The sequence below is a fragment of the Nerophis lumbriciformis genome, linkage group LG21 (assembly GCF_033978685.3).
Source record: "Nerophis lumbriciformis linkage group LG21, RoL_Nlum_v2.1, whole genome shotgun sequence".
Taxonomy (NCBI): Eukaryota; Metazoa; Chordata; class Actinopteri; order Syngnathiformes; family Syngnathidae; genus Nerophis; species Nerophis lumbriciformis.
The window spans coordinates 27,460,833-27,482,444 of NC_084568.2; the positions used below are offsets into that span (position 1 = coordinate 27,460,833).

A 21,612-nucleotide genomic window follows, 5' to 3' on the forward strand; every position below is an offset into this window, starting at 1 on the left:
GGACCTCGATTTCCAAAGGAAATGCAAAATTTGCATGGTTGGGTGATGGTTTGGGGTGCCATGTCATCTGCTGATGTCGGTCCACTCTGTTTCCTGAGATCCAGGGTCAACGCAGCCGTCTACCAGCAAGTTTTAGAGCACTTCATGCTTCCTGCTGCTGACCTGCTCTATGGAGATGGAGATTTCAAGTTCCAACAGGACTTGGCGCCTGCACACAGCGCAAAATCTACCCGTGCCTGGTTTACGGACCATGGTATTTCTGTTCTAAATTGGCCCGCCAACTCCCCTGACCTTAGCCCCATAGAAAATCTGTGGGGTATTGTGAAAAGGAAGATGCAGAATGCCAGACCTAAAAACGCAGAAGAGTTGAAGGCCACTATCAGAGCAACCTGGGCTCTCATAACACCTGAGCAGTGCCAGAAACTCATCGACTCCATGCCACGCCGCATTAACGCAGTAATTGAGGCAAAAGGAGCTCCAACCAAGTATTGAGTATTGTACATGCTCATATTTTTCATTTTCATACTTTTCAGTTGGCCAACATTTCTAAAAATCCCTTTTTTGTATTAGCCTTAAGTAATATTCTAATTTTGTGACACACGGAATTTTGGATTTTCATTTGTTGCCACTTCAAATCATCAAAATTAAATGAAATAAACATTTGAATGCATCAGTCTGTGTGCAATGAATAAATATAATGTACAAGTTACACCTTTTGAATGCAATTACTGAAATAAATCAAGTTTTTCAAAATATTCTAATTTACTGGCTTTTACCTGTATATATATATATTTTTTATTTTTTATTTTTTATTTAATCTATCCTTTCTAATCTATTTTCTACCGCTTGTTACTCTCTGTGTCATCCTAGCCTCTCAGGCAAACCATATTGTCTAAAAATGCATTTTCCCATCGATAACGTGACACTGCAGCGCGAGCGTGCGGCAAGTGTGCGCTCTTTCAGTCAATTAGTGCATCTGTATATACCAGAGGTGTGGACTCGAGTCACATGACTTGGACTCGAGTCAGACTCGAGTCATGAATTTGATGACTTTAGACTCGACTTGACAAAATGTAAAGAGACTTGCAACTCGACTTAGACTTTAACATCAATGACTTGTGACTTCACTTGGACTTGAGCCTTTTGACTTGACATGACTTGACATGACTTGCTACTTTCCCCAAAATCCAACGCTTAAAAAGTTATTTGGGAGCGCTCCGTATTTTTCATTTTCTTCGTCTGTGTCTCTCAACGTGTTGTTCCTGTCAGCTGGTGTGTTGTCAGTACAACAGCCAATCAAATTAGATCTACGTTGTTTTCATCACGCAGCATTCATCCAATCAAATTGCAGTACAACCACCGAACAAGTTGTCAAACAACGCAACAATTATGCCAAAGTTGGTTTCGTTCGGGTATAAAAACTACGACTTGGTCAACAAAAAACGAATTGCCGTATGGAAATCACGCAGTTCGAATATTACAGACGGAGACGCAACAACGTTCAACATTTGAAGTTGCACAAAGAAGGGTAAGTTTTGAATGTAAGATAACGTTTATTGGCTAAGTAACGTGACTTTTATTTGCTGTGTAGTTAAATCAGTGAGGCTGCAAACTCACTGCTAACGTTATAACCATAGACATCTTATAAGTAGACGCAGCATGGAGCGCTACTGCCTACTGGCGCAGACGAGGCGCGGGGCCGCCATCTTGGAGTGGTGATCCGCTCCACTCAGTGCAATTCATTTGGCAGGAACAATGAACTGTCAGCGCATTTAATTCATTTTACCTCACTGAATACCACTGATTTTCACCCCCCTTTTTTGTCATACGTGTAGCTATGATAACAGACACATGTTTTGGCGTGTTTTAGTATTCATAGTTTGCTTAACAGTAATATAATATTCTTATATGCTATAAGTGACCAGACGTCCGAGATCAAAACTGGGATTATAATCCTAGAGAAGGGGAAAAAACGGTAAACTATTTTTAAGTTGAAGAAACAATATGATTAGGTTATATATACATGCGTATATCCTACATAAACAATGTATGAATACATTAGATATCTATATATCTTAGGGACCTATAGACTGTATCTCTGTTGCTGCAGCAGCAGAGAGTTTATTCTGTCTTGACACTTTGTATTGATATTTTCTATTACATTCTTCCCTTAAATGATAATATTTGCAGTGATTGTTTTATATGTATTATTTTATGTAAGTCGCTTTGGATAAAAGCGTCTGCCAAATACTTAAACATAAACACATATAAACACCTGAAAGTCTTCATATCAGCTAAAACCACCAATCTGTTTCACTGGATTCAGAATAAAACCAAATTCTGTTTTACCCAACAATGTTAGTATTTGAATATTGTTACTTGAAGACTTATTCCTGGTTACAATTATACTGTTAAGAAAGTATTGTCTTATACTTTGCCTAAAATGAGAATGCATCATAATCAGTGGCGGCTGGTGAATTTTGTTTTAGGTGGGGCTGAAAGTTTGTAAACCAAACCCCTGTAGGGGCGTCATCCTCCCCCAGAAGATTTATTTGTGATTTTCACATACAAATATTGAAGATCTTTGATCCTTCTCAACTCTGTGGTAATATTATTTTCATAAGATACAACCAATAGTACGTTAATGTTAAATCTTACTTGTGAAAAGTAATCCCCCGATTCCTATTTTCAACAGTCCGCTCATTTGAGCAGGAAAACGCTGAACACCAGCCCGGCATCTTTGTTTTCTACCTGTCAACTGTCAGTTTAGGCTGCTCGCCGGCTCCTCATCACCACTTCAAGATGGCGGCCAAATTGCTCACGTCACAGCAACCTGCGTCTACTTATAAGATGTCTATGGTTACAACGTCATTGCAAACACGGCAATCTGTTGCGTCCACTGCAGTTTGCTACCTTATTCATACTTTTTGTCAAGTGATTTTTTTTTAAGCAGGGTTGCATGAGGTACCTACACATAACGTTACGTTAGACAATGTATCACACACAGTAACGTAACGTTAGTCAATGTATCACACACAGTAACGTAACGTTAGTCAATGTATCACACACAGTAACATTACGTTAGTCAATGTATCACACACAGTAACATTACGTTAGTCAATGTATCACACACAGTAACGTAAAGTTAGACGGTGGTCAGCAGCACCGCGTATTTTAGCCACATACAAAAAGACAAACATAGTCAAATAAAGGTCAGTTAAAATGTATACTATATTAAGAATATGTGTACATATTGCATGGGTCCTGACATCTAAAAAGTACAACTCTGTTCATTGTTATGTTCATATATTTGTTATGTTTTTCATGTGTACGCACACATAAACACACATACAGTATGAGATGAGATCAATGAGATAAGGTAAGAACAGGATAGAAACTGCTGTGGAACTAGTTACAATGCAATATGCCATTGAAATACAATGTTAACACTTTTGTGCAAATAAGTACAGTTGCACTTGTTTTTTTCAAATGTGTTTATTCTGTAAAGGAATGAGTTACATGTTTAAAATGACTGGTTAATAGTGCTATTTTGAAGTGCAATGTCAGCACTATCTTTTTCCCTGCAATTTCAAATGCACTTGTTTTAATAAATAAATACAGCATTTTAAAAGCATACACAATCTGTGTAAATATATTAGTCTGTGGTTAAACGACTTGAAAGGACTCGAAACTCAAAATGCAGGACTTGGGACTTGACTTGAGACTTTCCAGTCTTGACTTTGGACTTGACTCGGACTTGCTCTGTCTTGACTCGGGACTTGACTCGGACTTGAGGGCAAAGACTTGAGACTTACTTGTGACTTGCAAAGCAATGACTTGGTCCCACCTCTGGTATATACACACACACACACACACACACACACACATATATATATATATATATATATATATATATATATATATATATATATATATATATATATATATATATATATATATATATATATATATCAGTGACGTGCATTCACGAGAGGCAGGTGAGGCGGGGCTTCACCTGCCATCATGGAAAGAAAAAAAATGTAAAAAGAAAAAAAATTAATTAAATTGTTATATGTATCCAGTGATTATACTATAAAGTTATTTTACATTTAACTTCACCAGTTTTAGATTATTTGTATTCAAAATCGCTGAATTTTCACATTTGCCGTTCAAATACTGAGAAGAGACGATGCGGTGAACAGCAGCCAGTTGAGGCACGTCACTCAGTGCCTCAACATGGATTCCGGACTCGGCTAACTGCTGGCCTGCTGTGCAGTGAGACCGTATTGTTATATGAACTATATTATACATTTCCATAGTTTAGTTAGCTGAGGTATATAATGTACAGTGTATTTTGTCAACAACTGTATGTGTGACGTATTTCTTGTGCTGAGCGATCATAAAACGGCTGCAAAAGACGCACTGACTGAGGCTCCAGTAATCCCGCCTCCTGCACCCCCGCCGTAGATTGCACGGCAACCCCTGACGGGAGTGTTATATCAACTAAAGCCCACACTTAAACTTTCCTCGTGCAAGATTGAATCTATTTAAAAAAGTTATTTCATAAGAAGCCAAAAAGTGCAAAAACAATGTTTGTGTTGGAGGAGTTGTGAATGACTGCAGGGCCACAACATTAGGTACACCTCCTCCAACACGAACATTATTGTTTTTGCACTTTTTGGCTTCTTATTAAATAACTTTTGTAACCTATTTTCATGGGCTTTTCTCTTTGTGATGTTAAGTTCCTGTTATGAACGTGGGACGGCGTGGCGTAGTGGGAGAGTGGCCGTGCGCAACCAGAGGGTCCCTGGTTCAATCCCCACCTAGTACCAACCTCGTCATGTCCGTTGTGTCCTGAGCAAGACACTTCACCCTTGCTCCTGATGGCTGCTGGTTAGCGCCTTGCATGGCAGCTCCCGCCATCAGTGTGTGAATGTGTGTGTGAATGGGTAAATGTGGAAGTAGTGTCAAAGCGCTTTGAGTACCTTGAAGGTAGAAAAGCACTATACAAGTACAACCCATTTATCATTTATTTATGCGCTGTTATACAGTATATGCCTTGAGCTCTTATTTTGAAGGCGCTAAGAGCGGAAGTGATGACACGGAGTGGAGCGTAGGTTTTTGAAAGAATGTAAATAAAGTGGTCCTCGTGTAAACTGGAGCCTCCGTGTTTGTTATTTTGTAGTTTCATACAGTATAGGCGACATTTATAAACCCTCAGTGACACTTTTTTAAATAGATTCAATCTTGCACGTGGAAAGTTTAAGTGAGGGCTTTAGTTGTGGACTTCGTTTATAAGTAAAGGTAGGACCATAATAACGTTTTTTTTTTATTAAATGTGCTTTTTTGTGTGCTACAGTTTGTATGTGTAAAGTTAAAGTTAAGTTAAAGTACCAATGATTGTCACACACACACTAGGTGTAATGAAATTTGTCCTCTGCATTTGACCCATCCCTTGTTCACCCCCTGGGAGGTGAGGGGAGCAGTGGGCAGCAGCGGCGCCGCGCCCTGTAATCATTTTTGGTGATTTAACCCCCAATTCCAACCCTTGATGCTGAGTGCCAAGCAGGGAAGAATGCTGGTATGAGCTTTTAAACATAACCCGTTAACTGCTGCCAATCAAATGGTGAATAAGATACTCTTTAGGGTTCATATGTTTGTAAATCTGACTGTGATGAAGTCAGTGCCTCACCAGCCATGAACCTCACCACACGTCACTGATCTATATATATATATACATATATATATATATATAACTTTTATGGACAGAATTTCTAGGCGCAGTCAAGGCGTTGAGGGGATCTGGTTTGGTGGCTGCAGGATTATGTCTCTGCTTTTTGCAGATGATGTGGTCCTGATGGCTTCATCTGGCCAGGATCTTCAGCTCTCACTGGATCGGTTCGCAGCCGAGTGTGAAGCGACTGGGATGAGAATCAGCACCTCCAAGTCCGAGTCCATGGTTCTCGCCCGGAAAAGGGTGGAGTGCCATCTCCGGGTTGGGGAGGAGATCTTGCCCCAAGTGGAGGAGTTCAAGTACCTCGGAGTCTTGTTCACGAGTGAGGGAAGAGTGGATCGTGAGATCGACAGGCGGATCGGTGCGGCGTCTTCAGTAATGCGGACGCTGTATCGATCCGTTGTGGTGAAGAAGGAGCTGAGCCGGAAGGCAAAGCTCTCAATTTACCGGTCGATCTACGTTCCCATCCTCACCTATGGTCATGAGCTTTGGGTTATGACCGAAAGGACAAGATCACGGGTACAAGCGGCCGAAATGAGTTTCCTCCGCCGGGTGGCGGGGCTCTCCCTTAGAGATAGGGTGAGAAGCTCTGCCATCCGGGGGGAGCTCAAAGTAAAGCCGCTGCTCCTCCACATCGAGAGAAGCCAGATGAGGTGGTTCGGGCATCTGGTCAGGATGCCACCCGAACGCCTCCCTAGGGAGGTGTTTAGGGCACGTCCGACCGGTAGGAGGCCGCGGGGAAGACCCAGGACACGTTGGGAAGACTATGTCTCCCGGCTGGCCTGGGAACGCCTCGGGGTTCCACAGGAAGAGCTGGACGAAGTGGCTGGGGAGAGGGAAGTCTGGGCTTCCCTGCTTAGGTTGCTGCCCCCGCGACCCGACCTCGGATAAGCGGAAGAAGATGGATGGATGGATGGATGATGGATATATATATATATATATATATATATATATATATATATATACAGCTAAAACTAATTTCAACCCAATGCGACCCCCGAGTCAAAAAGTTTGGGGACCCCTGCTTTAATAAATAAATCCTTTCTTGCTCAGATCGATACAAACATCGATACCATAGTTAATGATGGTGTCGGCTCGATACTTGAGTGATGTGATTTAGTTCTGTTTATTTTTACCAAAATATGTTTTTGTTGTTGTGTTGTACATGTTGTTTGCAAAGTCAGAGAATAGGTTATAGGACACAAACAATTATACATAATAAAAGAGAATAGTGCATTATTTTGTGGCTTCTATAGTGTCAATCATATTTTCTACTGTTGTATTGGGAAGAACATTATGTTTAGCGAGGGGAGATGACGGCTCAGACACCAAGGAGCAGTAATGTTCAATAATTTATTATATATATGTATATATAGTCAATATATAAAATAATGCTAAACAATACTAGCTAATAAACTAATCTAAAGAAATGGAGTGTGACAAAATCCAAGAGTGTGTATGGTGTAAGACTACGTGTGTAGCTTAGCTGTTGAGTGTTACCATAAATGTTGAATGAGAGACGAGGAAGTCCAGGGGAGAGAGAAGTCTACAGGTTCGAGTCCAAAGCGGGGGAAGTCAAAGATCGACGGAGGCAGTCAGAGTCCAGAGGGAGATCCAGGGAAAAGTGAGACGCACAGCTCACTTTCAAGTACGCCAACAGAAGATTATATTCCGGCGCAGGATGGCAGGTTGAGCAGGCTTAAGAAGGCAGCTCGCTCATCACAGGCAGGTGCACTGATTGCCCGTGAATGATTGCCGCTGGCGACTGCTGCAGGGAGGAGACGCGCCCGGCGTGTCCGTGGATGTGCGCGGCTGTGGGCTTGTCCCGAGGTGCGACAAGCAGAGCGCAAGGATGAGGGTGCATTGGAATGTGCTCTGGCCGTGACAAACATTGTATTAAAATACGATTTAAAAAAGTACACACCACAAAAAGACAACATTTAAAACCATCCTGGATTTTCTGAGGAATATGTGAAACTGGAACAATACAAAAACAATGCCGTTGTAAGTTAATAATACTTACACAGACACTAGTAAACATGTTAGCATATTAGTTAGTGCTAACGACGCTTGCTTGATTACATTAAGATAGCACATACAAATAAGCATGAAAACACTCTTACAGACATTATACATGGGACAGTTTAGTAAGTATAAAAAGTTGTAATTGTACTTTAAAACCTACAAACGAATGAAGAATCCATACGAGTAGAAACGCTATGGATGGCTAGAAGATGGAACAGCACTTCTACGTGGGGCAGAAAAGCTCTGTTATTAGAGTGGCCGTGCGAGCAACTTGAGGGATTTAGGTTCGATTCCCCGCTTCCGCCAACCTAATCACTGCCGTTGTGTCCTTGGGCAAGACACTTTACTCACCTGCTCCCAGTGCCACCCACACTGGTTTAAATGTAACGTAGATATTGGGTTTCACTATGTAAAAGCGCTTTGAGTCACTAGAGAAAAGCGCTATATAAATATAATTCACTTCACATCAATTCTACTAGGTTGAAAGGAAGTCAAAATTACTAGCTACAATGACCACATTTTGCAGTGCACAGCTTTTCGAAGCAGGGTTTGAAGCACAATACTGATAAAGTATGTTCGGGGTTAAGGTTACAGCCCCCCCTCCTCCCACAACATCGCACCGCGCAACCCTCAGGGGGGCCTGCCCCACTATTTGAGAAGGACTGAATTAAAGTAACAGGAGTGAGTTTTAAGCATGTAATCAGCAACTAGATTCATTATAGCCACGTGGCATTTATGCTAATAGTATGTTGAAAATACGCACATGTTTAAACAAAACATTTGTAAAAAAATAAACGCATATACCTAAAAACATATTAGGGTAACAGGATTGTGCTGGGATGTTTACCCTCTAGTACCCCAGTCATAGTTCAAATATCATCAACTTGGCCTGCAGAGGAACTTAATGATGCACCTTGTGGGATTTTTCAGAGGGGTTCATGTATCAGGTTAACACAGCGCTTCTCAATTATCCCTATCACGACCCCAAAGTGACAGAATTTTTTTCAGGGCCCCCTAATTATAAAAAAATATATTTTTTGAATCTGTATGTGTCAAGATAGTTATTTACTCACACTAATGGGTGTGAGCATCCTTTGAGAAACAAAGAGGAATATTTCTATCAGCACAAGATGCTGACACACAAATCAAGACTACATTTCCTGCAATTAGGTGCATTTCTACAGTATATTATCTTTATATTTATTCTCATCTACCAACATCTTTTGGCTGTCTTTTTGACGTACCGTACCGGTCCGTGGATCGATTGGTACCGGGCCGCACAAGAAATAAAATAAATAAATAAATACATTTGTATTTATTTTTTATTAAATCAACATAAAAAACATAAGATACACTTACAATTGTGCACCAACCCAAAAAAACTACCTCTCCCATTTACACTCATTCGCACAAAATGGTTGTTTCTTTCAGTTATTAATATTTCTGGTTCCTACATTATATATCAATATAGATCAATACAGTCTGCAGGGATACAGTCCGTAAGCACGCATGATTGTATTTTTTATGACAAAAAAAAAAAAAAAATATATATATATATATATATATATATATATATATATATATATATACACTCCTCTCTGAGCTGCCACCTTAACGTGGTAGAGGAGTTTGCGTGTCCCAATGATCCTAGGAGCTATGTTGTCCGGGGGCTTTATGCCCCCTGGTAGGGTCTCCCAAGACAAACTGGTCCTAGGTGAGGGATCAGACAAAGAGCAGCTCGAAGACCTTTATGAAGAAAACAAACAAGGAACCCAGATTTCCCTTGCCCGGACGCGTGTCACCGGGGCCCCCCTCTGGAGCCAGGCCCGGAGGTGGGGCACGATGGCGAGCGCCTGGTGGCCGGGCCTGTCCCCATGGGGCCCGGCCGGGCACAGCCCGAAGAGGCAACGTGGGTCCCCCCTCCAATGGGCTCACCACCCATAGCAGGGGTCATAGAGGTCGGGTGCGATGTGAGCTGGGCGGCAGCCGAGGTCAGGGCACTTGGCGGTCCGATCCTCGGCTACAGAAGCTAGCTCTTGGGATGTGGAACGTCACCTCGCTGGGGGGTAAGGAGCCTGAGCTAGTGCGCGAGGTGGAGAAGTTCCGGCTAGATATAGTCGGACTCACTTCGACGCACAGCAAGGGCTCTGGAACCAGTTCTCTCGAGAGGGGCTGGACTCTCTTCCACTCTGGCGTTGCCGGCAGTGAGAGGCGACGGGCTGGGGTGACAATTCTTGTTTGCCCCCGGCTCAGAGCCTGTACGTTGGAGTTCAACCCGGTGGACGAGAGAGTAGCTTCCCTCCGCCTTCGGGTGGGGGAACAGGTCCTGACTGTGGTTTGCGCTTACGCACCAAATTGCAGCTCAGAGTACCCACCCTTTTTAGATTCACTCGAGGGAGTACTTGAGAGTGCTCCCCCGGGTGATTCCCTCGTTCTACTGGGGGACTTCAATGCTCATGTTGGCAGCGACAGTGAAACCTGGAGAGGTGTGATTGGGAAGAATGGCTGCCCGGATCTGAACCCGAGCGGTGTTTTGTTATTGGACTTTTGTGCCCGTCACAGATTGTCCATAACGAACACCATGTTCAAACATAAGGGTGTCCATATGTGCACTTGGCACCAGGACACCCTAGGCCGCAGTTCCATGATCGACTTTGTCGTTGTGTCATCGGATTTGCGGCCTCATGTTTTGGACACTCGGGTGAAGAGAGGGGCGGAGCTTTCTACCGATCACCACCTGGTGGTGAGTTGGCTGCGATGGTGGGGGAGGATGCCGGACAGACCTGGCAGGCCCAAACGCATTGTGAGGGTTTGCTGGGAACGTCTGGCAGAGTCTCCTGTCAGAGAGAGTTTCAATTCCCACCTCCGGAAGAACTTTGAACATGTCACGAGGGAGGTGCTGGACATTGAGTCCGAATGGACCATGTTCCGCGCCTCTATTGTCGAGGCGGCTGATTGGAGCTGTGGCCGCAAGGTAGTTGGTGCTTGTCGTGGCGGTAATCCTAGAACCCGTTGGTGGACACCGGCGGTGAGGGATGCCGTCAAGCTGAAGAAGGAGTCCTATCGGGTTCTTTGGGCTCATAGGACTCCTGAGGCAGCGGACAAGTACCGACAGGCCAAGCGGTGTGCGGCTTCAGCGGTCGCAGAGGCAAAAACTCGGACATGGGAGGAGTTCGGTGAGGCCATGGAAAACGACTTCCGGACGGCTTCGAAGCAATTCGAGACCACCATCCGCCGCCTCAGGAAGGGGAAGCAGTGCACTATCAACACCGTGTATGGCGAGGATAGTGTTCTGCTGACCTCGACTGCGGATGTTGTGGATCGGTGGAGGGAATACTTCGAAGACCTCCTCAATCCCACCAACACGTCTTCCTATGAGGAAGCAGTGCCTGGGGAGTATGTGGTGGGCTCTCCTATTTCTGGGGCTGAGGTTGCTGAGGTAGTTAAAAAGCTCCTCGGTGGCAAGGCCCCGGGGGTAGATGAGATCCGCCCGGAGTTCCTTAAGGCTCTGGATGCTGTGGGGCTGTCTTGGTTGACAAGACTCTGCAGCATCGCGTGGACATCGGGGGCGGTACCACTGGATTGGCAGACCGGGGTGGTGGTTCCTCTCTTTAAGAAGGGGAACCGGAGGGTGTGTTCTAACTATCGTGGGATCACACTCCTCAGCCTTCCCGGTAAGGTCTATTCAGGTGTACTGGAGAGGAGGCTACGCCGGATAGTCGAACCTCGGATTCAGGAGGAACAGTGTGGTTTTCGTCCTGGTCGTGGAACTGTGGACCAGCTCTATACTCTCGGCAGGGTCCTTGAGGGTGCATGGGAGTTTACCCAACCAGTCTACATGTGTTTTGTGGACTTGGAGAAGGCATTCGACCGTGTCCCTCGGGAAGTCCTGTGGGGAGTGCTCAGAGAGTACGGGGTATCGGACTGTCTGATTGTGGCAGTCCGCTCCCTGTATGATCAGTGCCAGAGCTTGGTCCGCATTGCCGGTAGTAAGTCGGACACGTTTCCAGTGAGGGTTGGACTCCGCCAAGGCTGCCCTTTGTCACCGATTCTGTTCATAACTTTTATGGACAGAATTTCTAGGTGCAGTCAAGGCGTTGAGGGGATCTGGTTTGGTGGCTGCAGGATTAGTTCTCTGCTTTTTGCAGATGATGTGGTCCTGATGGCTTCATCTGGCCGGGATCTTCAGCTCTCACTGGATCGGTTTGCAGCCGAGTGTGAAGCGACCGGGATGGGAATCAGCACCTCCGAGTCCGAGTGCATGGTTATCGCCCGGAACAGGGTGGAGTGCCATCTCCGGGTTGGGGAGGAGATCTTTCCCCAAGTGGAGGAGTTCAATTACCTAGGAGACTTGTTCATGAGTAAGGGAAGAGTGCATCGTGAGATCAACAGGCGGATCGGTGCGGCGTCTTCAGTAATGCGGACGCTATATTGATCCGTTGTGGTGAAAAAGGAGCTGAGCCGGAAGGCAAAGCTTTCAATTTATCAGTCGATCTACGTTCCCATCCTCACCTATGGTCATGAGCTTTGGGTTGTGACCAAAAGGACAAGATCACGGGTACAAAATGAGTTTCCTCCGCCGGGTGGCAGGGCTCTCCCTTAGAGATATGGTGAGAAGCTCTGCCATCCGGGTGGAGCTCAAAATAAAGCCGCTGCTCCTCCACATCTAGAGGAGCCAGATGAGGTGGTTCGGGAATCTGGTCAGGATGCCACTCGAACGCCTCCCCAGAGAGGTGTTTAGGGCACGTCCAACCCGTAGAAGGCCACGGGGAAGACCCAGGACACGTTGGGAAGACTGTCTCTCGGCTGGCCTGGGAACGCCTCGGGATCCCCCGGGAAGAGCTGGACGAAGTGGCTGGGGAGAGGAAAGTCTGGGCCTCCCTGCCTAGGCTGCTGACCCCGCGACCCGACCTCGGATAAGCGGAAGAAGATGGATGGATGGATGGATACTCAAATGCACAGGTAATCGTGTGACAATACCATGCGGCTAATCCTTATACATGCATGTTTCTTTTATTAATGTTACAAGCGGCCGGTCCTCTGAGGGCAGTCAAAACTGCAACGTGGCACTCAATGAAAAGGAGTTTGACACCCCTGATGTAAAACAAAGATGTAAAAAAAATAAATAAATAAACATTTGTGAAGTATTTAAATGCTTGTATTCATGGCAAAGTCTGGTATTAGGAAGCGGGGGCACAAAACAATTCATATATTAACTGAATTGTATGTGAAGTGTGGGACACAGTATTGTTTTTTGCAGTAGTAGTTTTAACTGACAACACACTGCCATAACCTTAACCACAACTCCTGACACGCACACGCCACAAATACGTTAAAGATAGCAAGGTCGCTTTTCCAACTGTGTGCGACTGAGGTCAAAGAGGCCCTCTGACTGAAAAACCACACAAGTGCGTGGATCTCAAATGTGTGCAGTGTCAGCATTGTAAGCTAATAATTGCGCAACACAAGTGGGAGGGGGCTAAAAAAACAGCCACCTTCTTAGATAAATGATGCGAGTTGATTCACTGATGTCAGGGTTTTCATTTCATGTATATTTAGCTTGTACCCATCAACAACTTTGTGAAATTTGAAAAATGTGATGGCTTTGATAATTACTCCCAAATTCTTCAAATTGTTTTTTTCCCAAAGTCATAAATAATTCACACACTGGCAAAGCAAGTTTTGGGTCTGTAAAATGCCCAAAAGGTATCGTTTATTGTGAGAGAGAAAACAACCACACTGTAAAGTATTATTTCAAATGTTGTACGGTATCAATGGCCCTCAATATGTGTTAAGTTAGAATAAATAGGATATAAATCAGCTTAAAATATGTGATGTTGGTGCCAGTAATAAAGAGGTAGTCAAATAAGATGCATCATCTTAACTAAACTGGTAATATAGACGATAATAACAGAGGAAAATCCAAACTCAAACAAATGCTATTCATTATTTTTTATTAAAAATAGGCCTCAAAAGTCGTGTGACGACTCAGCGAATCTTGTCCGCTCAGTGAGCGTCTAAAAATTACAAAACATTTTTTTTTTTTGTGGCACATATGACAATAACCATAGAACCAACAACTGACTGCTCAGAACAATAAGAACAATAAATAATGAGTATCACAAGGCTTAACAATTCTAGCAGTAATAAATAATAAAACACCCCAAGGTTTCCTCTCTGTTTTTTGTTTGTCAAATTAATTACACAGTGGTTAATGGTGTTAATAATCTTAAAATCTTTCTTAAAGGGTCTCCAACCTGGTCTTTTTAGAATTTTTTTTTAAATGAAATTGGATCCAAGAGGGGCACAAGTAAATTCCCACCCAAAAAAAACAAAAACAAAAAAACATCTTAAAAGGGAAACTGCAATTTTTGGGGGGGAATTTTGCCTATCGTTTACACTCATTATGTAAGACATGAGGACTTATGGATTTTTTTTTTAATGCATTAAATATTAAATAGACGTAAATAAAAGTCCGCTTACAGCGGAGCCCATGGGAGCACCACTTTTCTGCCCATAAAATCTCATAAATAACCATTCAAAAAGCGCCAACGATACTCAGTTTACATTTTGTGACTTGAATATTAACAAAGTATTGGTGATTTTTTTATTATAAGCGCTAACGCAGACAAACTATTTATAGCGACGACGTGATTCGTATGTTTTGGTATTTCAATTTTATTTTTATAAATGGAAATGGTATTATGTTTTGGGAGATAGAGGACTTTATGATAATATTAATACTTGTGTCTTACTTGTCTCAGGCACAACCCCAGTTTCCTAAACAAAATGGGCATTCCTCAAAGGTGACTGTTATTACCATATTTGAACCTACTGGCACGGAAATAATAGTCAATTAGCATAGGAAACAACTCATTTCCTAATAAATGAAGAACAAATTCCAACTGCTATTGAAAAGATTCAAGAATTCTGTAATGTATCAGGAATTTGCCTAAATCTTAAAATAATGAGGATTGTTTCCTATCCATGAATGTGTGAAATAAAATATTTGCAATGTCTCTAAATTCTGAGTTGAAATATTTAGGAATTACCTATCGAAAAAAACAAAAAATGAATGTGAATGATAGGCAAAATTAAAAAAATAAAATTGCAGTTCCCCTTTAAGGTTGTGTACGGGGCAAATCTGCCAGTCTATTTAATAAAGTTTAATAATGACAGTTTGACACTGCAAGAATGAGTTCCTTTCTATCCAGTGTGTTTTGAAATTAGGACAAGTTGGAATTCAACCAGCATCTATGGAGGTATTATAGTAGCAAAACTATTTGCAAATGCATATATCAATCTGTGCGTCTGTAATCCGATTCAAGTGTACTAATTTGTGTGTCTGTACTTCAATCTGTGTGTGTGTGTGTGTGTGTGTGTTATCAGATCCGTGTGCGCATGTTTCAATTTATGTGACTGTATTTTGATCTGTGTGTGTAAAAAAAAAAATGTGTGTGTCTATGTATTCAGATTTGTGTAAAACAGGAATTCTGATTGGCTGTCTGAAACATGTGATGTTTCTGACAGCGTAGGAACGTGTAAAAATACTTGTCTGCAACTTCATCTTTCCTTTCCCTATACTTACCACTCGTTGCCACCTTGAACCCACTTATTTTATTCTGTGTTGGAGTCAAACACAGACTCTCAGTGATGCACACACTGAGAAAACCTAACTTGTTCACAGGTAACAATACTGATAATGTATTTAAAGAAGACAAAAATACTTCTGAGAACTAAGTTACAGCTAAAATATAAACTTTTACTTACAGCAAGTGATTGAGAGTCTCATGTGGTGGCTTCAACACAGAATAACATGAGTCAGAGTCGTGTATAAGGAGAGTATGGCTCACCAAACAGACGCCACAACTGCTACCGAAGATGTGTGCGGCTGTGCCTGGATGCATGAAATTGCTGTCATTATGATGAAGTGAAATAATTAACTCATATTATGTTTTGCATATGGTGAATGTTTATATTCATCTAGGAGAAAGCAAAACACCAGTTTAATTAGTAGGTATTTCAGTTTGGGCACATAATAACATAGGGCCCTTTAGTATTGACATTTGTGTGTGGATTGGATTAGTTCTCGTGAAAAAAAGGGCAATAAAATTTGACCGTGGAATGCAAAGGCCCTATCCGTGAGAAGAGACTACATGTTTAGCTTAATGCCAGTATCTAAGATACGACCTGCTGTTGTCTTTCCAGACACTTACACACGAACATCTCATTTTATGGTCACGGTGTGCTGTCCTGACTTAGCACACACCCAGAGACAGGAAGGAGAAATATAAAACGGATGGTTTGGCTTCTCTTAATGAAGAGCGCCTCATTTTTCTGACCTGACCTCTTCCAGGAACTGCAGTCCTGTATAATGACGCTTGCTTGTAATAAAGCAACTTTTGGTTCAGTAAATCGTCTCCGACGTCTCTTTTGATCCAGAAATACACATCAATGATGTTAGTTAAACTGACGAAATAAGCCAAAATAATACACCTGTATATAGTTTTAAACATATTCCAGCTCATAAACTTACAATAAAACATAATTTTATTTTGTGAAAGTGTATTTTTACGACTGCAGTTGACGCACTCTGCTGCTACATTTCTGCAGTGTTTCGTGATCAACAGGCACTCTAACACGCACCCGACGGCGCAATAAGAGTACATTAAAAATACACAGAATGACCAAAACATTTTACTTATTTCCCTCATTTTGCTTAAATTAGGTTTGGACCAACAATCACAATTATGACTTGTGTGTGAAGTACTGTATGTCAACTGTGGTGGCTGCCTCCAAAGTATTTGTGCTGTATGTATCACTCATGTATTATTCTCACTGATCTTTCTTTTTTTGTGTGCTGTTGTAATTATTTTTCCATATTTCTGCACAATAACACAGATATTGTAACACTGACACACAGTAGAGACTATGGAGTGATTTAAGGGGGAGGAATATATTTATAGCCAGAATTCACTGAAATTAAAGTATTACTTATATTTATATATATATATATTTATATATATATATATATATATATATATATATATATATATATATATATATATATATATATATAGTACAGTAAACAGTAATGAAAACACAGTTGTTCTACTAACTGTACTTGCTGCTTACTTAAAAAAAAATAACACTTACCTTTCACTATTTGAGTGGCTTTTGTTCTGCCATTTGAGTACTGGCAAGCGATCTCTGAATCCGGGAACATATCCTTCACAGATTTGTTGAAAACATCCGCAAATGAGAACGGAATGTTGCTTGCAAGGTGGCCCATAATACTGCGTTGCCGACGCCTTGTGCTTCTCTGACCGTTCATGAGTGACTATATCCATTCGGCCACCGTGTTATGGGTTATAGATAAACCTATGGATAACAAAGACATATATAATAGTCTCCTTTTTAGGTGAGAGGACGCTAAAGGCAGTGCCTTTAAGGCACGCCCCCAGTATTGTTTGTCCGGCTGGAAATTTTGGATATTACAACTTGCCATAGTTTTGAAGCAATGCATGATGGGAATCCGGATGTTGTGTGTCAGTGTATTAACGTGCCGGCTGGAATAAACACACGCTGAGAAATAGCTCTGTGCCTGCCTACATTATGGGTTATTGATAAACCTATGTGTAATATACTTAGGTAATACGATCTCCGAGCGGTCTCTGAAGTATACACAAATATGATTGGCCCAAGGAACGAGGAACTTCCTGTTTTAGCATTGCCTGAAATGTGATGTGTTATTCCCAGGAGTCGTGAATAAAAGTACAGTTAGCTGCACGTCATGTGTTGGCTCAACTTATTTCCGCAATACGGAACAAGACACTATGGATAACGGAGACATATATAATAGTCTACTTTTCAGGTGAGAGAGGACGCTAAAGGCAGTCCCTTTAAGACAAGCCCCCAATATATTTGTCCGGCTGGAAATCGGGAGATTTTCGGGAGAATGGTTATCCCGGGAGATTTTCGGGAGAGGCACTGAAATTCGGGAGTCTCCCGGAAAATTCGTGAGGGTTGGCAAGTATGGCCTTTCTACCAATCATTGCGATGCCTGAAACATACAGTTGGCCATACTCTCTTTACACATGAATATGACATGAGTGGGTGCAAGGCGCCGACTAGTGGAGAGTATAGGAAAAGGAAAGGTGAAGTTGCATACAAACAAGTCTTTTACACCTTCAGATCACTGCACGGACAAACAAGTCTTACATGGCAGAAGAGTCACAAAAATCTTAATGTAAAAAGAAAGCTAATCAGGGTTCCTGCTTCACATAAATCTGAATACACAAACACATATGACTGTGGAGGTTCCACTGTGTGTGGCTCTACAAATAACTTAATAGATAAAGCAAACATATATTAAACTTTTTAAGAAGAAGGCCAAAGAGACTTGAAGAAGGCCTCAGCTTGTTGAAATAGTTTCAACATGACAGCAGATTTGTATCAGATTCCCAATAAATGGCTGACATTGATTGACAGGAACAGGACTACAGAAAGAGAAAAGGAGGAAAAGAGAACAACATTGAAATAAAAATGCAGTCACATGCTGTCTATGTGTGAAATGTGAATGAACAAAGAATGTTACCTTTTGCTTCTGTGTGCAGCTTGGAGCCATCAGTGCTGGTCACTTTACAGGAAACAAAGGTTTTCCTGCCTTCCCTTTTATCAAGGGAGGATTCGATTAACACTGTACTTCCTAGCGGGATTGGGCTTGGGAGAAAACAAGTGTTTGTTAAGACATAATTCATTTATCCATTCAGGTGTCCATAAATGGTCCAATTAAAGCCCCTACCAATTAGGGATCGATTATCCTGTGTGCTTAAGTAAAAAAAAAGTGCACAATTGGACAAATTCTGGCTACGCAGCATTTTTAGTGTTTTCTATTTATTTATTTACATATGGCAGGCCGCCACAAGTAAATTTAAGGCTACAAAAAAGAAAAAAGAAAATTAAATATATATATATATACATGTGTAGATATATATTAGGGATGTCCCGATCCGATATTTGGATCGGATCGGCCGCCGATATTTGCAAAAAAATGCGTATCGGCAAGGCATGGGAAAATGCCGATCCAGATCCAGTTAAAAAAAAAACTCTGCTCCGTGTTTTCCAACGCACCTATTTAAATAGTACATTTTACTTTTCTGCTGCTCCCTATAATTTCCGTTCCGCATTTTCCAGCACACCTTCAACACATCCACAGGTCTGTGGATTCTAACGCAGTTGCTTTTAGCTGCTGGCATTACACGACAGGTTCTTCTCACTCTTTTCTGTGTCTGTGCTTCTCACAGACAGCAAGCGCACCTTCTTACACACGTCACATACTGTCACGTCATACGTCACATACGTATAAGCCCTCCCCGAGCAGAGAGGTAGCAGCATGGCTAACGTTAGCTGTGATGCTAGCGCAGCCGTGTGACCAACGTTCTCTCTAAGGTGCGCGCTTGTGCAATTGCGCACTGTTTAAACGTCCTCTGCGCATAGCAATTATATGCCACGCACAAATTCAAATAAAAAAATAAGCGCATAACAATTTCCGACACACCGACACGACAGAGAAAACAGTTTTCGTCATCATTGTTCAAATATTATAACGTCTTTCGAGACGCTTATCTCCGTTCGGTGCCACACGTCCACACCATCAAAATGCAGAGGCAAAAATTTACACATCAACACCGTATGAAAAAATTAGTGATTTTTTTAGTTGTGATTTCCTTCTCTGCATGAAAGTTTAAAAGTAGCATATATTAATGCAGTATGAAGAAGAATGTTTTAATGTAGACATGCAAGCCTTAAAAGAAAATGTTGAAAATCAAGACTACATTTCCTGCAAATGGATGCATTTCTACCCTATATTTTAACTTTAGATTTATTCTCATATCAAACTCTTTTGGCTGTCTTTTTGACACTTACATCCGGCGCCCCCCCTCCACACCCTGGATTATAAATAATGTAAATAATTCAATGTGATTATCTTGTGTGATGACTGTATTATGATGATAGTATATATCTGATAGTATATATCTGTATCATGAATCAATTTAAGTGGACCCCGACTTAAACAAGTTGAAAAACTTATTCGGGTGTTACCATTTAGTGGTCAATTGTACGGAATATGTACTTCACTGTGCAACCTACTAATAAAAGTCTCAATCAATCAATCAAAACACACAGAATCATCATACTGCTGTGATTATATGCATCAAGTGTTCATTCAAGGCTAAGGCAAAATTTCGAGATATATATCGTGTATCGCAATATGGCCTTAAAATATCGCAATATTAAAAAAAGGCCATATTGCCCAGCCCTTGTTTCAATGATGCCATTTCTGTTTGTCATGTATAATTTTGTCTATTTTGTGTTTATCCTTGAATAAACAGGTCAGCTTCTTGTTACCAACCATTGTGTATTATTCAAGCTCACCTAATTCAGCTGGCTAGTTGTTATCAAGAGTACTGAAACCCTTTTCAACATGATTCTGACAACTAAGTAGGCTAAATAACTTTAAACTTTAATACATGCTCGGATAGGCCAGTATCGGTATCGGTCAGTATCGGTATCGTATCGGAATATAATATATATATATATATATATATATTAGGGATGTCCCGATCCAGGTTTTTGCACTTCCGATCCGATATTGTTTTTGCATATATATATATATATATATATATATATGTGTGTGTAAACACATACATACAGTCATGGTCAAAAGTTTACATACACTTGTAACATAATGTCATGGCTGTCTTGAGTTTTCAACAATTTCTACAACTCTTATTTTTTTGTGATAGAGTGATTGGAGCACATACTTGTTTGTCACAAAAAAAACATTCATGAAGTTTGGTTCTTTTATGAATTTATTATGGGTCTACTGATAATGTGATCCAATCTGCTGGGTCAAAAGTATACATACAGCAATGTTATTATTCGGTTACATGTCCTTTGGCAAGTTTCACTGCAATAAGACGCTTCTGGTTGAATTTTTGACCACTTCTCTTGACAAAATTGGTGCAGTTAAGCTACATTTGTTGGTTTTCTGACATGGACTTGTTTCTTCATCATTGTCCACAAGTTTAAGTCAGGACTTTGGGAAGGCCATTCTAAAACCTTAATTCTAGCCTGATTTAGCCATTCCTTTACCACTTTTGACGTGTGTTTGGGGTCATTTTCCTGTTGGAACACCCAACTGTGCCCAAGACCCAATCTCCGGGCTGATGATTTTAAGATGTCCTGAAGAATTTGGAGGGAATCCTCCTTTGTCATTGTCCCATTTACTCTCTGTAAAGCACCAGTTCCATAGGCAGCAAAACAGGCCCAGAGCATAATACTGCGACCACGCTTGACCAAAGGCATGGTGTTTAAAGGCCTCACCTTTTCTCCTCCAAACATATTGCTGGGTATTGTGGCCAAACAGCTCAATTTGTGTTTCATCTGACCACAGAACTTTCCTCCAGAAGGTCTTATCTTTGTCCATGTGATTAGCAGCAGACTTTTGACGAGCCTTAAGGTGCCGCTTCTGGAGCAAGAACTTCCTTTTTGCATGGTAGCCTCTCAGTCCATGGCGATGCAAAACACGCTTGACTGTGGACACTGACACCTGTGTTCCAACAGCTTCCAATTCATTGCAGACCTGCTTTCTGGTGGTTCTTGGTTGACTCTTGATCATCCTGACCAATTTTCTCTCAGCAGTAGGTGATAGCTTGCGTTTTCTTCCTGATCGTGGCAGTGTCAAAACTGTGCCATGCACTTTATACTTACGAACAATTGTCTGCACAGTTGCTCTTGGGACCTTAAGCTGCTTTGAAATGGTTCCAAGTGACTTTCCTGACTTGTTA

The 21,612-nt window shown here is 41.8% G+C and overlaps 1 protein-coding gene across 1 annotated transcript in view; it reads right to left on the minus strand.

Moving 5' to 3' along the window:
- LOC133620897 (nuclear receptor ROR-alpha B-like) overlaps positions 1-21,612 on the minus strand; it is a 116,970-nt gene that overhangs the window by 77,804 nt on the left and 17,554 nt on the right. The window contains exon 6 of the mRNA XM_061982527.1: positions 18,357-18,481. Within this exon, the coding sequence (XP_061838511.1) occupies positions 18,357-18,481 (125 nt within the window). The remainder of the gene's footprint in view (positions 1-18,356; positions 18,482-21,612) is intronic.